This window comes from Symphalangus syndactylus, chromosome 24 (genome assembly GCF_028878055.3).
Source record: "Symphalangus syndactylus isolate Jambi chromosome 24, NHGRI_mSymSyn1-v2.1_pri, whole genome shotgun sequence".
NCBI lineage: Eukaryota > Metazoa > Chordata > Mammalia > Primates > Hylobatidae > Symphalangus > Symphalangus syndactylus.
The window spans coordinates 37,975,971-37,995,778 of record NC_072446.2 but is presented as its reverse complement, the minus strand read 5'-3'; the positions used below and the strand labels follow the sequence as shown (position 1 = coordinate 37,995,778).

The window sequence follows — 19,808 nt, the reverse complement described above, 5'->3', positions numbered from 1 at the left end:
TTAGTGGCCCCCAAGTTTCTGTTTGCTACCATTTTTCTCAGTGTTTTATTCGACCTAAAGTGCTCTCAGTGTTAGACTGGAAAATGATTTTTTTTCTTGGCAAACTTGTGATTACAAGATGTGCAATAAATTTTAAGTATAATTCTGTTTTGAAGACATGGTTTTGGAGTCAAGGTTTGCTCTGGGGAACAGGGCCCTAAAACGATAAAGTAATTTGAAGTATGTACTGCATCTATTTATAAAAACTGAACTTGCACTTAATCTTGCAGGACTACTCCAGTTACACAGTGAGGCACATCTAAAATTCCTAAAAAAGAAACTCCGGCAATCCCCGATGGCTTGTTGTTTATAAACACTAGAGCCAAACTTAATCTCCAGGTTGTAAAAGTTGATTATATAAATTGGGTCATTCTTGTCATGTCCAACTAAATCAGGGCCAGGGGAAAGAACACTCAGGGCATACAGCACCTGCTCCAAGAATTAGATTTTCCACAAGCCCAGCTGCTGAAACGGCCTGCTGTGACTCTAAGCCTACTTTAACCTACCACTGTCACTCACCAATCAGAGATTCCCAGCTCCCAAAAACTTGACTTGTGTCAAAGAGCTTTCTTTCAAAGCAATACATATTATTTCTTTTTCTAATAAAACTCCTAACCTTCTGTTTGTTCTTTGGACATACCAAAGGCCAGCCAGTCTGTGTGTATGCCTCAAATTGCAATTCTTGCTTCCCAAATAAAACATTAGAGATTTGTCTCTATATTTTATTTGACTTCGACAAGGTTCACACTGCAAATTTCCCAGTGAACAGGTGAGATTTCATCTTACCTCTTTTGCTCCACAGCAAATGCTGACTTAAAACGTAAGTATGTAAAATATATGTATGGGCTGGGCGTGGTGGCTCACACCTGTAATCCCAAAACTTTGGAAGGCCAAGGCGAGCAGATCAACTGAGGTCAGGAGTTTAAGACCAGCCTGGACAACATGGTGAAACCCCGTCTCCATTAAAAATACAAAAATTAGCCAGGTGTGGTGGTAGGTGCCTGTAATCCCCGCTACTTGGGAGACTCAGGTGGGAGAATTGCTTGAACCTGGGAGGCAGAGGTTGCAGTGAGCCGAGATTGCGCCAGTGCACTCCAGCCTGGGCAACAGAGCAGGACTCCATCATAAAATAAAATGAAATAAAATAAAATATATGTATGGCTGGCTGCAGTGGCTCACATCTATAATCCTAGCACTTTTGGAGGCCGAGGGGGGGCGGATGACTTGAGGTCAGGAGTTCGAGACCAGCCTGGCCAACATAGTGAAACCCTGTCTCTACTAAAAATACAAAAGTTAGCCAGGCGTGGTGGCGGGTGCCTGTAATCCCAGCTACTCGGGAGGCTGAGGCAGGAAAATCGCTTTAACCTGGGAGGCGGAGGTTGCAGTGAGCTGAGATTGTGCCACAGCACTCCAGCCTGGGCGACAGAGCAAGACTCCATCTTAAAAAACAAAACAAAACAAAATGTATGTATATATGTAAGTAGAAGGGTTGCAGGAATGATGCCCTAAAAACTCTATCAATTTTTTAAACCATTTTATTACAAACACAAAATGCAGGAAATCACACAGAACAAATATAAAGCTTAGTGAATGATTGTAAGGTGAACATCCTTATAACCACTACCGAGGTGGAGAGAAAGAACTTTCCAGGCATTCCCCAAGTTCCTCCATGTTCCTTGATCCAACCACAATCCCCTCCTCCCTCCAAAGTAATCACTACCCTGGCTTTGATAATCATCACTTCCTTGCATTTCTTTATGGTTTTCCACTTACACGTGCATCCCTTTCTATAGTTTAGGTCTTGCCTATTTTTAAAATTTTTGATACAATTTTTAAGTCTCTTAATTCAGAGCTCCTCCACTCCAGCCTACTCCTGCCCATATCTTTTTTTTTTTCTTGTTACAATTCATGTTACAGAATCTGGGACATTTAACCCATATAACATCCCATAATCTGGATTTTCTAATTATGCACCTTGTTTTCAGTATTTCTTGCAAATTGCAGCTATATCCAGAGGCTTGATCAATTTTGGATTTCATCTTTTTGGCAAACTTTGGTGGTGGGTAATGTTCTTTTGTCAGGAGGCTTGGTTTTTGTTTGTTTCTGATGTTAGTAGTTATTGATGCTCAGTACCTAGACCATAAGGGGTTGTAAAATGATGCTATCCTATCATTTGGTTTTCATTTGTAAGTTGAAATAATTTTATAAAGATATATTTCTGTCACCTACTATATGGTTATCTAGTGGTACAGGAAAGGCAGGACAAATACTTATTCTTTTCCATTTATCCAGTTTTCAATACAAGAATTGATTTCTTATCAATTCTCCTAATTTAGCCAAGTAGGTTTCCTTTTTAGTAATATTATGAATGCCTGGATTTAAATACATTTATGAGTTTTAATCTATTGCAATTCTTAGCTTACTGAAACTCAAATTATCCCTCTTTGGTCAGTGGGAGCCTCTTCAAGTTAGATCCTAAGTCCTTTCAAGATGACTCCAGTAGACTTTGATAAACTTTCATGTTACCTGTTATCACAATATTCTAGGATCATCCTATATATTTCCTGCCCTAAAACCTAGAATTAGCCATTTCCCTAAGAAACCCCAGTTTCTCTAAATGGGTAAATGGTATTTCAAGATCATAATTTGGGCACTAAGAATGTTCATTCATACTGGTTGGTCATTGTTTCTAGACCTTTTAGTGGACAGACAGATACACACATATGCACATACACCACACTCCTACAGGGGACCAGGCAGGTAACAAGTGAGTGAAGGTAAGAGAAATGAAACAGGGACTGTGGCAATCTGAAGAGGGTACGCTCTGCCTAAAGGTGACAGATCTTATAATTCCTCAAAAGGAGCCAGAAATACAAAATTTCCACATGAATTTTTAAAATGCTGACTACTAATTTCAAAAAAGTGAAGCACCAGGGTCAAATGAACCACATCTGTGGGCCAGATGTGATCCAAGCGTTATGTGCACCCTCAACCTGAAAATGTTGACTTGCAGTTACAATATCCCAGAAGTCACATTGTTGCTAATATATAAAAAATATTTAGAGAAATTAAGAATTCTCAGACTGCTTCAGAAAAAGCCCAGCTATATTAAGATTGTCTTCCTCTCCCCAAGTCTCTACAGCACTAGGGAGAAAAGCATTTTCTGTACAGAAACCATTTCCTTTCTCAGACACGGTGTGAAAGTGAAAAAGCCAGTTATCCAAATAAACTCTTAAAGGGAGTTAACCTAACAATGTTTTTACATCTAAGTTTTTGGAATCACAAGAAGAGATCCAGGAGATATATTTTGTGTGACAGATATATTAGAGGCAACAAAACTGGTAGAAAACTTTATTGAAAATGCTTGATCAAGCTCGTACCTTCATTTTTACCCATTCCAAAAAGAAACAAAGCCAACAGCACTGCTACCTCTGCCCTAGCACCCACCTGGACATAGCAGAAATAACAAAGTGACTGGGGGAAGAAAAAATAAGGTGTAAAAACTCTAAATATGGCCCCAGAGAAGGCTTAGGGAAGGACCCGTTATCAAGAAATAACTGAGTTTGGCTCCTCTGGTGTAAACTACCATCACATGACCTGACCCAAGCTCCAGAAAGGATAAAAAAAAAAAAATCACAGGATTAATGTTTTCAGTTCAAAGAGAAGAAAAGGTCAGATTGGATTAAAGCAAAACCAAAAGAGCACTCACAGGGTAATTTCCCCTAGTGTCTGCTACTGTCTTTGAAAGAAAATAAAGGCCTCAAACTATCCAAGGGAATCCAAGGCTTTAGGAATCCCAAGCAAAAGGAAGGTGGGAACTAGAAACTTCCCAGACTGCACCATGAGCATCTCGGTAAGCCTCGCCTGGTCTCCCTCGAAGCCTTACAGCTTCGGCTTCTCAGTCCTGTGCACTTGGCTTTCCTTCACTGGAGCCTCCTGCCCCTGAGCATGTTAGGGCTATTTTTTTCCACATGCTATCAAATCATAACATTTTAACCTTTCTCTAATTTGGAAACTAGGCTGTAAGCCAAGGTCAGAGAAAGAGTTGAGTTGCCGGACGGAACCAGATGGGCTCAAACTACCATTCTCAAAAGTGACTCACCAGGGAGCCAGATGCAGCATCCCCTCCCTTTGATCTTGTGTCTCATGAAGGAAAGGAAGAATAGTTTACCTCTGGCACTGATCAGACACCAGTACTCTCTAGAAATTCCACCAGCAGAATGGAGGCACGTTTACACTGTCAAAGGAGGAAGTACAAACTAACTTTTACAGTTCCTTTGACTTCAAAAGATGAATTATTTTCTTTTCCCCTCATCGCCCCACATACTGGTGATCATGTCCTTTCATGAACATTTGAATACTAATAATCATAGCTAATATCTATCGAGCCCTCATCAGACTCTGTTCTAAACACTTGACATGTATTAACCCTTTGCAGTAGGTACTATTAAATTATCCCTGTGGAGGAAGAGAAGTTAAATAGTCACTTGCTCAGGGTCACAGAGTTAATAAGTGTCCACATGAAGACATCAGAGCCTGTACTCTATTTCCCTCTTTTTTATTATAAATTTTTTCAAACATGCAGAAAAGTTGGAAGAATAATACAATAATCAACTATATATCTGTCTAGATTAAATATTAATACCTTGCCTTATTTTATCTTTCTGCATGCATATATTTATTTTTGCTGAACCATGTAAAAGTTGAACACATCATGACATTTCTCCCCAAAACACTTCTGCACATAGTTGTGCAAAATAAGGACATTCTCCTATATACCATAATACTATCATCACATCCAGGTAATTAACAATTCCCAGCCGGCATGGTGGCTCACACCTGTAATCCCAGCACTTTGGGAGGCTGAGGCAGGTGGATCACAAGGTCAGGAGATCGAGACCATCCTGGCTAACACAGTGAAACCTCGTCTTTACTAAAAATACAAAAAATTAGCCAGGCGTAGTGGCAGTTGCCTGTAGTCCCAGCTACTTGGGAGGCTGAGGCAGGAGAATCGCTTGAACCCGAGAGGCGGAGGTTGCAGTGAGCCGAGATCGCACCACTGCACTCCAGCTGAAGCGACAGTGAGACTCTGTCTCAAAAAAAAAAAAAAAAAAATTCCCTAGCATCATCTAATATCTAATCTATCTTCAAAATTTTCTAGTTGTCCCCCAAAACATCCTTTATAGCTGTTTTTTTCAACCCAAAATCCAATCAAGACTCTCCCATTGCATTCAGTTATTGTCTTTTTAGTCCAGAACGGTTTCTCCACTTTTTCTTTTTCATGACATTGACATTTTGAACAGACTCAGACCAGCTTTCTTAAAATATCATAGTACATTCTGGTTTGTCTTACTGCTTCCTTGTGGTGTCATTGAACTCGTTCCTCTGCTCTTTTATTTCCTAAAACCAAAAGTCAGATCTTAAGGCTTCATTAAGGGTAACATTTTGGGTAAGAATACTTCAGAGTTGATAATGTGTACTTTGTACTGCATCATGCCAAGCAGTATATATATCATGTCAAGTTGTTCCACTGTAAGTGATGAGAGTTGGATTACTTAGCTACAGAATACGCCTTTGTGAAGATTTTTGTTTGTTTGTTTGTTTTGTTTTGTTTTGTTTTGTTTTTGAGACAGTCTCCCTCTGTCACCCAGGCTGGAGTGCAGTGATGTGATCTCAGCTCACTGCAACCTCCGCCTCCCGGGTTCAAGCAATTCTCTGCCTCAGCCTCCTGAGTAGCTGGGATTACAGGCACCCGCCACCAAGCCCGGCTAATTTTTGTATTAGTAGAGACAGGGTTTCACCACCTTGGCCAGGCTAGTATTGAACTCCTGACCTCGTGATCCACCCGCCTCGGCCTCCCAAAGTGTTGGGATTACAGGCGTGAGCCACCATGCCCGGCCATAAATATGTATTTGTCCCTTTGCTATTAGCAAAGAATCTAGAGGGTGGGGACTAGGGAATAATGTTTTGACACAATGCAAATGCAAATGCATTGTTCTCTAAAAACCATTCACCCAGTAATTTTAGCATCCATGTGATACGGACAAGAGGCAGGTAGAAAAGGGCAGTTCCTGGTGACGGCCCCACCCTCAAGCCTGGACCCCTGACCTAAAGTGAGAACTTCACATCCCTGTTGCCTTTTCCAAAACCACCCTGGCCTGCTCTGCCCCCCATCCTGTACTCATAAAAATCCCAGGCTCCACTAGCAGTGGAGTGGCAGAGAGGGAGACAGAAGCAGCAGCCAGAAGTCAGAGAGAAGCAGCTTGATTTCAGACGGGCACCTTGATGGAGGGACCTTGGAGAAGAGTTCAGCCAGGAATGACCGAACTCAGGGGAAGACCACCTTCCTACTCCATCCCCTTTCCAGCTCTCCATCCCATCGACAGCCACTTTCATCAGCAATAAAATCCCCTGCATTTACCATCTCCAATTCATTTGTGCAATCTGATACCTCCTGGATGCCAAACAAGAGGTTGGGATACAGAGGGCTGTCATACTGAGATGTGAAACGCTTAAGCCATCAGAGGATGGCAAAGCTAAGAGCACAGTGTAACAAACAACTTCTGTGGCTCCAGGGGTCGTGAGTACCCCCCTAGACATTGCTGTGGGACTGCACAGAGTTGTGCACAGAGTCTGTGCCATGGGACTGCACAGAGCTGTGCTTCTGGGTTGTGCCCAGACTGGTCTTAAACTCCTAGGATCAAGTGATCCTCCTGCCTCAGCCTCCCTAAGTGCTGGGACTATAGGTGTGAGCCACTGCACCCTGCACCCAGCTAAGGTTTCTTTTTAAAAGGCAGAGTAATTGCTTAGTTCTTTCCTTTTAATTATTTACTTTCAGAGTGAGAAACTGGTAAAACAGCCACATCTGATGATGGTCTATGTATTTTTTCTCTTCTTGCCCTCTTAGTGAGCACCACTATGGAGACATGAATTTTTTTTTTTTTTTGAGACAAGAATCTTGCACTGTGGCCCAGGCTGGAGTGCAGTGGTGCAGTGTCGGCTCACTGCAACCTCTGCCTCCCGGGTTCAAGCGATTCTCGTGCCTCAGCCTCCCGAGTAGCTGGGATTACAGGCACCCACCACCATGCCTGACTCATTTTGTATTTTTAGTAGAGAAGGAGTTTCACCATGTTGTCCAGGCTGGTCTGGAACTACTGACTTCAAGTGATCTACCTGCCTTGGCCTCCCAAAGTGCTGGGAATATAGGCGTGAGTCACTGCGCCCAGCCAAACACATGGATTTTTATCCAGTGTTTTATAATTACTTATTGTCATTCTTTTGACGCTCAGAAATTCCCAAATTTGGGTGGTATGAGCCCCTTTCAGCCGGTACCAGTGTTTTTCTGACTTAGTCCTGTTAGACTTTGAGGACTATTTTGCTTTTTTGTTGTTGTAACAAGATGTCCCAGTCAAGCTGTGCTCTTACATACTATATTAGACAACCTTTCCTAGAGGGCTATGCCTACGGAGGGCTCGAAAAAAACTCAAGAGAAAAAGATAATGTCAAGAGCAGATGTGTCAGCTCCTAGAGGTTATCAAATCCATTTTGATTTGGAAGTAGAAAGCATTCTGAAGCCGATCAGGGTACAGCCACTCACTCTGGTACTTACAGCTTTGCTACAACTCCCCAACAAGTGGCCATTCAGCCTCTGGCCTAAACACCATGACTCACAGGGAACTTACCTCACTTAGGACATCTCATTCTGTCACAGAACTACCTTATACTAAGCTTCTTGTACCACCTAACCGTTAGTTCTAGCTTCTCTCCTTGGAGCCTATGGATCCCTGTGAAACTCAACTCTAAAGGGTCCACTTAGTAGTCTGGCAGAAACTCAGCCCTAAAGAATAATTTTAGGCTGGTTGTGGTGGCTCACGCCTGTAATCCCAGCACTTTGGGAGGCTGAGGGGGGAGGATTGCTGTAGCTCAAGAATTCAAGACCAGCCCGGGCAACAAAGTGAGACCCTGTCCCAAAAAAAAAAACAACAAACAAACCAAAAAACAAGCCAGCCATGGTGGCACGTGACTGTGGTCCCAGCTACTCAGTAGGCTGAGGCAGGGGGACTGCTTGAACCCAGGAGGTCTAGGCTGCAGTGAGCCATGTTCACAGCACTGCACTCCAACCTGGGTGACAGAGTAAGACCCTGTTACAAAACAAAAAAGAATATTTCCTCTTCTGTTCCTACCTTCACATTTTTTTCACCTTTTTTTTTTGAGACAGAGTCTCACTCTGTCACCCAGGCTTGAGTGCAGTGGTGCAATCTCGGCTCACTGCAACCTCCACCTTCCGCGTTCAAGCAATTCTCTTGCCTCAGCCTCCCGAGTAGCTAGGATTACAGGCACATGTCACCATGCCTAGCTAATTTTTGTATTTTTAGTAGAGACGGGGTTTCACTATGTCAGCCAGGCTTGTCTCGAACTCCTAACCTCAGGTGATCCGCCCACCTCGGCCTCCCAAAGTGCTGGGATTACAGACATGAGCCACCACACCTGGCCCCTCCTTCATATTTAAACAGGTGGTTTTGTTTCCTGGATGTGACTACACTGATCTTCAAATACCCTACCATGACCCACAAGGCCCAGGTGATATAATTTGGCTGTGTCCCCATTCAAATCTCATCTTGAATTGTTGTTCCCATAATCCCCTCATGTCATGAGAGGGACCCGGTGGGAGGTAACTGAATCATGGGGATGGTTACCCCCATGCTGCTGTTCTCCTGATAGTGAGTGAGTTCTCACAGGATCTGATGGTTTTATAAGGGTCTTTTCCCTCTTTGCTTGGCACCTCTCCTTCCTGCCATCATGTGAAGGTGGACATGTTTGCTTCCCCTTCCGCTATAATTGTAAGTTTCCTGAGGCCTCCCCAGCCATGTGGAACTGTGAGTCAATTAAACCTCTTTCCTTTATAAATTACCAAGTCTCAATATCATACTGAATGGACAAAAGCTGGAAGCATTCCCTTTGAAAACTGGCACAAGACAAGGATGCCCTCTCTTACCACTCCTATTCAACATAGTATTAGAAGTTCTGGCCAGAGCAATCAGGCAAGAGAAAGAAATAAAGCGTATTCAAACAGGAAAAGAGGAAGTCAAATTGTCTCTGTTTGCAGATGACATGATTGTATATTTAGAAAACCCCATCGTCTCAGCCCAAAAACTCCTTAAGCTGATAAACAACTTCAGCAAAGTCTCAGGATACAAAATCAATGTGCAAAAATCACAAGCATTCCTATACACCAATTACAGACAAGCAAAGCGCCAAATCATGAGTGAACGCCCATTCACAATTGCTACAATGAGAATAAAATACCTAAGAATACAACTTACAAGGGATGTGAAGGACCTCTTCAAGGAGAACTACAAACCACTGCTCAAGGAAATAAGAGAGGACACAAACAAATGGAAAAAAATTCCTTGCTCATGGATAGGAAGAATCAATATCATGAAAATGGTCATACTGCCCAAAGTAATTTATAGATTCAATGCTATTCCCATCAAGCTACCATTGACTTTCTTCACAGAACTAGAAAAAACTACTTTTAATTTCATATGGAACCCCAAAAGAGCCTGTATAGCCAAGACAATCCTAAGCAAAAAGAACAAAGCTGGAGGCAACATGCTACCTGACTTCAAACAATACTGCAAGGCTACAGCACCCAAAAACAGCATGGTACTGGTACCAAAACAGGTATATAGACCAATGGAACAGAACAGAGGCCTCAGAAATAACACCACGCATCTACAACCATCTGATCTTTGATAAACCTGAAAAAAACAAGCAATGGGGAAAGGATTCCCTATTTAATAAATGGTGCTGGGGAAACTGGCTAGCCATATGCAGAAAACAGAAACTGGACCCCTTCGTTACACCTTATACAAAAATTAACTCCAGATGGATTAAAGACTTAAACGTAAAACCTAAAACCATAAACCCATTCAGGACATAGGTATGGGCAAAGACTTCATGACTAAAACACCAAAAGCAATGGCAACAAAAGCCAAAATTGACAAATGAGATCTAATTAAACTAAAGAGCTTCTGCTTAGTAAAAGAAACTATCATCAGAGTTAACAGGCAACCTACAGAATGGGAGAAAATTTTTGCAATCTATCCATCTGACAAAGGTCTAATATCCAGAATCTACGAGGAACTTAAACAAATTTACAAGAAAAAAATAGGCCAGGTGTGGTGGCTCATGCCTGTAATCTCAGCACTTTGGGAGGCTGAGACAGGCAGATCATGAGGTCAGGAGATTGAGACCATCCTGGCTAACATGGTGAAACCCCATCTCTACTAAAAATACAAAAAATTAGCCAGGCGTGGTGGCACATGCCTGCAGTCCCAGCTACTTGGGAGGCTGAGGCAGGAGAATCGCTTGAACCAGGAGGCAGAGTTTGCAGTGAGCTGAGATTGTGCCACTGCACTCCAACCTGGGCAACAGAGCAAGACTCAGTCTCAGAAAAAAAAAAAAAAAAAAAAAAAGACACACAAAAAAAAAAACATCAAAAAGTGGGCAAAGGGTATGAACAGATACTTCTCAAAAGAAGACATTCATGTGGCCAAGAAACATGAAAAAAGCTCATCATCACTGGTCATTAGAGACATGCAAATCAAAACCACAATGAGATACTATCTCATGCCAGTTAGAATGGTGATCATTAAAGTCTGGAAAAACAGATGCTGGTTGGCCGGGCACGGTGGCTCACGCCTGTAATCCCAGCACTTTGGGAGGCCGAGGCAGGTGGATCACAAGGTCAGGAGTTCAAGACCAGCCTGGCCGAGATGGTGAAACCCTGTCTCTACTAAAAATACAAAAAAATTAGCTGGGCGTGGTGGCAGGCGCCTGTAATCCCAGCTACTCGGAGGCTGAGGCAGAGCATTGCTTGAACCCAGGAGGTGGATGTTGCAGTGAGCTGAGATCATGCCACTGCACTCCAGCTGGGACACAGAGCAAGACTCTGTCTCAAAAAAAAAAAAAAAAAAAACAGATGCTGGCAAGGATGCGGAGAAATAGGAATGCTTTTACACTGTTGGTGGGAATGTAAATTAGTTCAACCACTGTGGAAGACAGTGTGGCGATTCCTCAACGATTAGAGCCAGAAATACCATTTGACCCAGCAATCCCATTACTGGGTATATACCCAAAGAATTATAAAGCATTCTACTATAAAGACATATGCACATGTATGTTTACTACAGCACTACTTACAATAGCAAAGACTTGGAAGCAACCCAAATGCTTAGCAATGAGACTGGATAAAGAAAATGTGGCATATATACACCACGGAATACTATGCAGCCATAAAAAGGAGTTCACGTCCTTTGCAGGGACATGGATGAAGCTGGAAACCATCATCCTTAGCAAACTAACATAGGAACCAAAAACCAAACATCACATGTTCTTACTCATAAGTGGGAGTTGAACAATGGGAACACATGGACACAGGGAGGCGAACATCACACACTGGGGCCTGTCACGGGGTGGGGGACAAGGCGAGGGACAGCGTTAGGACAAATACCTAATGCATGTGGGGCTTAAAACCTAGATGATGGGTTGATACGTGCAGCAAACCACCATGGCACACATATATCTACCTAACAAACCTGCATGTTCAGCACATGTATTCCAGAACTTAAAGTAAAATTTTTTAAAAAATTATTTCATGTACCATCAGCAAAAATAAATAAATAAATAAATAAATAAATAACCAAGTCTTGGGTAGTTCTTTTTCTTTTCTTTTCTTTTTTTTTTTTTTTTGAGACAGAGTGTCACTTCATCACCCAGGCTGGAATGCGGTGGTGCGATCTAGGCTCTCTGCAACTTCCGCCTCCTGGGTTCAAGCAATGTTCCTGCCTCAGCCTCCCGAGTAGCTGGAATTACAGGCACGCTCCCCCATGTCTGGCTAATTTTTGTAGTTTTAGTAGAGACAAGGTTTCATCATGTTGGCCACGCTGGTCTCAAGCTCCTGATCTCAAGTGATCCACTCGCCTCAGCCTCCCAAAGTACTGAGATTACAGGTGTGAGCTACCACGCCTGGCTCGGGCAGTTCTTCATAGCAGCCTAAGAATGGACTAATACACCAGGCTACTTCATATATTTATAAAAAATATACAAATATAGTAGGAGATGGAGTTTTAATTTCTGCATAAATGGGATCCTGAAGTTCACCTCAAACTCCTTCTACTCCTGTCCCCCATATACAGACAGTTGCCAAGCACAGCTGATTCTACGTCCTAGAATTCCCCTGCATCTAGTCTCTCATCTCTCCATCTCCTCTGACACTGGTTTGGGCCCCCAATTTACCCCTCTGACTTGATCTAGTATAATGTTCTAAGCTTTCCTAACTTCAGCTCTTCCTACTCCTATCTACCCCACAGGCTGCTGCCAAAGCAATCTTCCTGGAGCACTCATCTGCTCAGCATCCTTCAATTGCTTTATGTCTGCAGTCTGGCATAGTATCTAGCACACTATAGGTACTTAGTAAATATTGGTAGAGGAGCTGCTTGACTTCATGAGTCAGTTGTATTGTCCACTAGTGTCAGGAGGAAATTTCCTTTAGTTTTAAACAAAAGTTGTTTTATATAAAGTAGTGCGTAGAGACTGGCTTAAGAAACCATTTTTATCTTCTTTTATTTATTCATTTTTTGCAGGTTGGACAAGCTCAGAAACCATTTTTAAATTTCTGGTCCATCCATGTGTATGAATATACTATATTATTTATTTGATACATAGTTGCATAAAAAGTCTGGCTATATATATTCTTAGTGCTTAGACTTTCTAAAGAATAAGCCATAAATAGGAAATAAAAAAGAAAATACAAGCAGCACATTGTTATGTGGAAAAATGCTTCAACTCAGCAAGAATACAGTAAGAAAATCAAAGCAAAATAACTTCACAGTATGGTGACACATCTACTGAACTGGCAATCATAAATCAAACTTGAAAAGTCAGTGCTGGCAGATGGGGGGGTAAGTGGTCCACTTCTCTTTAGATACTGATGGTGGCACTGCAAACTGGCTCAGGCTTTCTGATGAACAATCTGGTATAATCACCTAATAAGAAAATACAACTTTTCACCTTGAGTCCAGTGATTTAGCTAAAGGAACATACTTGAAGAAAATAATTTCAAGCTGGGCACGGTGGCTCACACCTGTAATCCCAGCACTTTGGGAGGCCAAGGCAGAAGGATCGCTTGAACCTAGGAGTTTGAGAGCAGCCTGGGCAACATGGCAAAACCCTCTCTCTACAAAAAAATACAAAAATTAGCTGGGTGTGGTGGTGCATGCCTGTAGTCCCAGTTACTTGGGAGGGTGAGGTAAGAGGATTGCTTGCACCCAGGAGGTTGAGGGTGCAGTGAACCCTGACTGCGGCACTGCACATCCCATCCTGGGCAACAGAGTGAGACCCTGTCTCAAAAAAAAGAAAAAGAAAACAAATAAAAACGAATTTCTAGCTGGGTGAAGTGGCTCATTCCTATAAACCTAGCACTTTGGGAGACCAAGGTGGGTGGGTGGATTGTGTGAGCCCAGGAATTCAAGACCAGTCTGGGCAACATGGTGAAACCCCATCTCTACAAAAAATCAGCTGGGTATGGTGGCACACACCTGTAGTCCCAGCTACTCAGGAGACTAAGGTGAGAGGATCGATTGAGCCTGGGAGATGGAGGCTGCAGTGAACTGAGATTGTGCCACTGCACTCCAGCCTGGGTGACAGAGCAAGACCCTGCTCTCAAAAAAACAAAAAAAACAAAAAAAATTTCTACATTATTTATATTAGTGACAATATAAATGACATATCTCAAACATAAAGACATATCTCAAATTCCCCAAATAAGAAAAAGATCAAGCAAACCATGCATCATTGTCTGCATCAACACAATGTTACGAAATCACTTAAAATAACATGCATATGGCCTATTTCAATAAATGGAATACACACTCAGCTTTAGCAGTGCTTGTGATTAAGAAAGGCTCTGAAATCAGACATTTCTGGCACTGCCACCTGTACACTTTCAAAAAACACTTCTCTTGTAAGAATGGATTCGGACCATGTGGGGCCTGCATGCAGTTACTTCCTCTTGAAGAAACATGTACTATTCTCATTTGAGTAGAAAAAGATGATTAGAGAGCAGGCTCTGGCATCAGATGGCCACAGTTCATATCTTAGCAATGTCATTCGCTGGTCCTGTGACCTTAAGTGACTTAACCTCCCAACATTCCAGTTTCAATTCATGTGTCTAATATGGCTAATACTAGACTAATATATGGCTAATACTAGACTAATATATGGCTAATAATATCACCTACTCCATAAAGTTCTTATGAGGTTAAAATGAGACGATGCCCACAGAGTGCTTAGCATGGTGCCTGACATGTAATCCATTCTCAGTAAATGTCAGCAATTTGCATTCTTCAATTAATGTTTATTGATCACCCACTATGTTCCAAGCATTGTTTCAGATGCACATACTCCATTTAAGTCCTATAAGAATCTTACAAGGTGAGTGTTATTATAAAGAAAAATTAAAGAAATGAGCTCAGAGGGGATCATTAGTTGAGAAAAGAAAAATGCAAGATAGTTGCATTTGCAAATATGTAAAATAAAATGCACTTATACATTCCCAAGGATATGCATATAGTAGTGCCCCCCTTATCTGAGGTTTCACTTTTCATGGTTTTAGTTACCTGTTGTCAACTGTGGTCCTTAAATGGAAAATTCCAGAAACAAACAATTCATAAGTTTTACATTGCACACCACTCTGAGTAGTGTGATGAAATCTCACGCCGTCCTGCTCTGTTCCACTCGACACATGAATCACCCCTTTGTCTAGTGTATCCCTGCCTGTTAGTCACTTATTAGTTGTCTCAGTTATTAGAAAAAAACATAGTATACATAGGGTTCGGTACCAAATGCAGTTTCAGGCCTCCATTAGGGGCTTTAGAACATATCCCCTGCAGATATGGGGAGGTCTACTGTAGTTGGGACTTAATGATAACTAAGTCCACTTTGTTTAAAGTTAGTCAAGTTTCTATGTGTTTGTATTTTCAACTAGGAGCAAGCTTCCCACTGCCTTTACTAACCCGTGCCCTTCCTTTCCCCCAGCCGGGACCAGGCCATGTATTAAATGTCACTTGGGTGCTGGCTTCTGACCAGCAAGCGCTTACCTGGAGGAGATAGAGGAGTCCTGGGACAAACAAGGTGAGTGGGTACAGAGACTGGTATGTCGCTAAGGCAAGAAAAATAGCACTGAGGAAAGCACTGCCTGTAAAAAGAAAGAAATGTATGGAATAATCCAGCCTCATCAATCATGATTAGACTCAGCAAGTCCTTCTCAACACAAAACTTTCCATAACTGCTCAAATAATCACCTGCCAAGTGCCTCCTGGTACACAAGGTGCTATGCAAATTCACACAGTAAGAGCTTCTTGGCTTGATTTCCGATGAAAGGAAACCAAGAAAGTCAAAAATATCTACCTTTGGCAACCTGCGACACTACAGGCATAATTCTTATAAAATTTTGAGACCCAGAACGATTTTACAAAATTTCAACCCAAAGATGTATAAAGGGATCAAGTCTATTAACATCCATGTCCTATCTAATGTACAAATTTATTAAGCCTACAATTATTGCTTATGATATTCAGAGCTGGAAACCCATCCCTTTGACTGTTGCAGCACTTATCACTCTTTACAACAGTCCTTCCTTACCTGCTACATCAATTTAGGTCATTTTTTTTTTTTTTTTTCAAATGAAAGTATATTAATTTTAGGCCGGGCGCGGTGGCTCACGCTTGTAATCCCAGCACTTTGGGAGGCCGAGGCGGGCGGATCACGAGGTCAGGAGATCGAGACCACGGTGAAACCCCGTCTCTACTAAAAATACAAAAAATTAGCCGGATGTGGTGGCGGGCGCCTGTAGTCCCAGCTACTCGGAGAGGCTGAGGCAGGAGAATGGCGTGAACCCGGGAGGCAGAGCTTGCAGTGAGCCGAGATCGCGCCACTGCACTCCAGCCTGGGCGACAGAGTGAGACTCCGCCTCAAAAAAAAAAAAAAAAAAAAAAGAAAGTATATTAATTTTATTAGTAATGTCCTCACTTCCTACATAAAATGGACTACTATGGAATCATTAAACATGAAGCTATTAAGAATTTGCAATTACTTAGAAAGGTGTTTATAATATCCTATTAAATGAAGTTTATAAAAGAGACATATATTATGTCTTTGTGAGGCCGAGTCAGGCAGATCAAGACCAGCAGTTCGAGACCAGCCTAGCCAACATGGTGAAACCTCGTCTCTACTAAAAATACAAACATTAGCCAGGCATAGTGGTGACCTGTAATCCCAGCTACTCAGGAGGCTGAGGCAGGAGAATTGCTTGAAACTGGGAGGCAGAGGTTGCAGTGAGCTGAGATTGTGCCACAGTACCCCAGTCTGGTTGTCCAGGCAAAAGTTTGCAGTAGGGGCGGAGCTCTCATGGAGAACGTCTGCTAGGGCAGTGCGGAAGGGAAATGTGGGGTTGGAGCCCCCACACAGAGTCCCTACTGGGGCACCACCTAGTGTTGCTGAGAAGAGAGTCACTGTCCTCCAGATTCCAGAATGGTAGATCCACCGACAGCTTGCACCGTGGGCCTGGAAAAGCCACAGACACTCAACACCAGCCTGTGAAAGCAGCTGAGAGGGAGGCTATACCCTGCAAAGCCACAAGGGTGGAGCTGCCCAAGACCATGGAAACCCCCCTCTTACATCAGCATGACCCAGATGTGAGACATGGAGTCAAAGAAGATCATTTTGGAACTTTAAGATTTGTCTGCCCTGCTGGATTTCCAACTTGCATGAGGCCTGTAGCCCCTTTGGTTTGGCCAATTTCTCCTATTTGTAACGGATGTATTTACCCAATGCCTATAGCCCCATTGTATCTAGGAAGTAACTAATTTGCTTTTGATTTTACAGGCTCATAGGCGGAAGGGACTTGCCTTGTCTCAGATGAGACTTTGGGCTGTGCACTTTTGGGTTAATGCAGAAATGAGTTAAGATTTTGGGGGACTGTTGGGAGGGCATGATTGGTTTTGAAATGTGAGGACATGAGATTTGGAGGGGCTGAGGCAGAATGATATGGTTTGGCTGTGTCCTCAACCAAATCTCAACTTGAATTGTATCCCCCAGAATTCCCATGTGTTGTGGGAGGGACCCAGGGGAAGGTAATTGAATCATGGGAGCTGCTGGTCTTTCCCATGCTATTCTCATAATAGTGAATGAGTCTCACAAGATCTAATGGTTTATCAAGGGTTTCCACTTTTGCTTCTTCCTCATTCTCTCTTGCCACCACCATGTAAGAAGTGCCTTTCGCCCTCCACCATGATTGTGAGACCTTCCCCAGCCATGTGGAACTATAAGTTCAATTAAACCTCTTTCTTTTGTAAATTGCCCAGTCTCGGACTACCAAAAAAAAAAAAAATAAATAGAAGACTAAAACCTAAGGCCACAAAGTTCATAGTGGTTATCTCTGGGTAGTGGAATTATGAACAATTTTTCGTTTTTGCTTCACTGCATCTTTTAAACTTTCTAAAATGAACATGCTTTGTTTTTGTCATTAGAAAAAAGCTAATTTCTTTGAAAAAATAGCTATTCCCTTTCAGGTGGCTTAAGACAACAAGATGCTCTAAAACTAAGGATAGAGAGCCCTAGTTTACAACAGGAGTTTCCAAGTGGCCCAGAAATCAGTAGGGTGCAATTGATGGTCCAAGATATAAAGCCCAACAGGTGTCTTGTAATGATGTTTTTTAAAATGACAATACCCATGCTCACTCTCATTAGTGTGGGGTCAACTATTTACTGAAAATAACAGGCAGGGCATGATGGTTCACAAATGTAATCCCAGCACTTTGAAAGGCAAAGGTGGGAAGACTGTTTGAACCCAGGAGTGAGGGACTAGCTTGGGCAACATAGTAAAACCCCATCTCTACAAAAATAAAAATAAAAAAATAAGCTGGGTGTGGTGTTACACACCTGTGGTCCCAGCTACTTAGGAGGCTGAGGTGGGAGGATCACTTAAGCCCTAGAGGTTGAGGCTGCAGTGAGCTAAGACTGAACCACTGCACTCCAGCCTGGGTGACAGAGTAAGACCCTGTTTCAAATAAAGAAATAAAAATAACACATCCTCTCAATGGTGTTTCATAAAAGGAGGAACCAGTCACTCCAGTCCAAGGAGTTTTACCCCTCTGCTAATCCAGCTCTAGAGACAAACAGGAAGAGATTATTGATGAGATCTTTTGCCACCAAAGTGGTCTGTATACTTGAAACATCTAAAAACTACCTTGGAAGACAGAGGGTTATAAATGTGACAACTTCACAGACGAGAGAGTGGAGAGAAAAGAACTTTGTGTGCTTTATTCTTCAAACCAAGGAAACTCACCAGCTAGAACAACCCTAGTTGACAGAAAGTAGAAGGGAGGCAGAGAAAGAGAGAAGCCAGAAGTAATAGGACAGAACTCTATGGGGAGGGGGGCTGTCTCGCCATATTGACAGTGCCAGTCGTGATGTCCTGTATCCAGGGTACTCATAAATATGACTGTGTAGGAACAGGATCACGCCCAGCTAAGCTGTGACACCAGCAGTGGCACGCACACATCTGCTGAGCCATAGACCCTAAACTCAGAACCAGGTCACTCTGGGATAGGGAGGTGGCAGTAGTAGGAAAGGTGCTGTTCTGGAGCCCAACGGCTAGGGTGGGCTAGGGATTGATTCTTTGATTGGGTCAAAAATCTGAATGATGTTTTGGTGGGAAACTGGCCAAGAGAAGGAAAACACTGAAAATAACTTTTTAACTTAACCTGGTTCTATATGGATTGGAAGTAGGCGAGAGAAGAGGCCCATGTTTCTGTTACCAGAGGACGGAGGCTAATGCTCCAACTCCATCCATTCCTTTAGCATGGTGAAAACAAACACATGACTTTCTCCTCTCTCTCCCAGAGGAGACGCAAGGAGTGAAATCAACATAGCCATCTCTTGCCCTAATTGCCTGAGGTTAACAATTGCTTGTCTGAAACTGTTTATAAGGCCCAAGAGAGAAAAAGAGGCTCACAGCCTAGTCAAATGGACTTGTGAGTTTTAGAATACTTGGCTCCTAGGATCAGGAAGAAGTAGTCTTCCTTCCATAGACTGAAGTAGTCTTTGGGAAGGAAAAATCTGTTCCTCCTGCTATTCTTTGTTAGTAACTGGCATCAACATCTAGCCAGATACCCTGGCAACCCTTCACCCTCCAGCTCCCATGTTCTTCCTTCCACCAGTCACCAAGCCCTGTGGATCCACCCCTGGAGCATTTATCCTTTCAGTTCTTGCTCTCATCATCTCTCTTCAGCAGCTTTTCCCTCTCCTCCTTAGTGGTCTCCCAACCACCTCCCATCCAAGTCCATCTACAGAAGCACCAAAGGAACCTTCTAAAACAGTTTAGATTGTGGCAAGCCAGTCTTTAAAGACTTCTGATGGGCCGGGCGCGGTGGCTCACGCTTGTAATCCCAGCACTTTGGGAGGCCGAGGCGGGCGGATCACGAGGTCAGGAGATCGAGACCATGGTGAAACCCCGTCTCTACTAAAAATACAAAAAATTAGCCGGGCGTGGTGGCGGGCGCCTGTAGTCCCAGCTACTCGGAGAGGCTGAGGCAGGAGAATGGCGTGAACCCGGGAGGCGGAGCTTGCAGTGAGCCGAGATCGCGCCACTGCACTCCAGCCTGGGCTACAGAGCGAGACTCTGTCTCAAAAAAAAAAAAAAAAAG

At 42.9% G+C, this 19,808-nt stretch overlaps 1 protein-coding gene across 3 annotated transcripts in view; it reads right to left on the bottom strand.

Moving 5' to 3' along the window:
• Window positions 1–19,808, bottom strand: part of PIGU (phosphatidylinositol glycan anchor biosynthesis class U) — a 116,625-nt gene that overhangs the window by 40,598 nt on the left and 56,219 nt on the right. For all 3 annotated transcript variants that reach the window (XM_055265929.2, XM_063633779.1, XM_063633778.1), the window contains one exon: window positions 15,201–15,298. In XM_055265929.2, coding sequence (XP_055121904.2) covers window positions 15,201–15,298 — 98 coding nt within the window. The remainder of the gene's footprint in view (window positions 1–15,200; window positions 15,299–19,808) is intronic.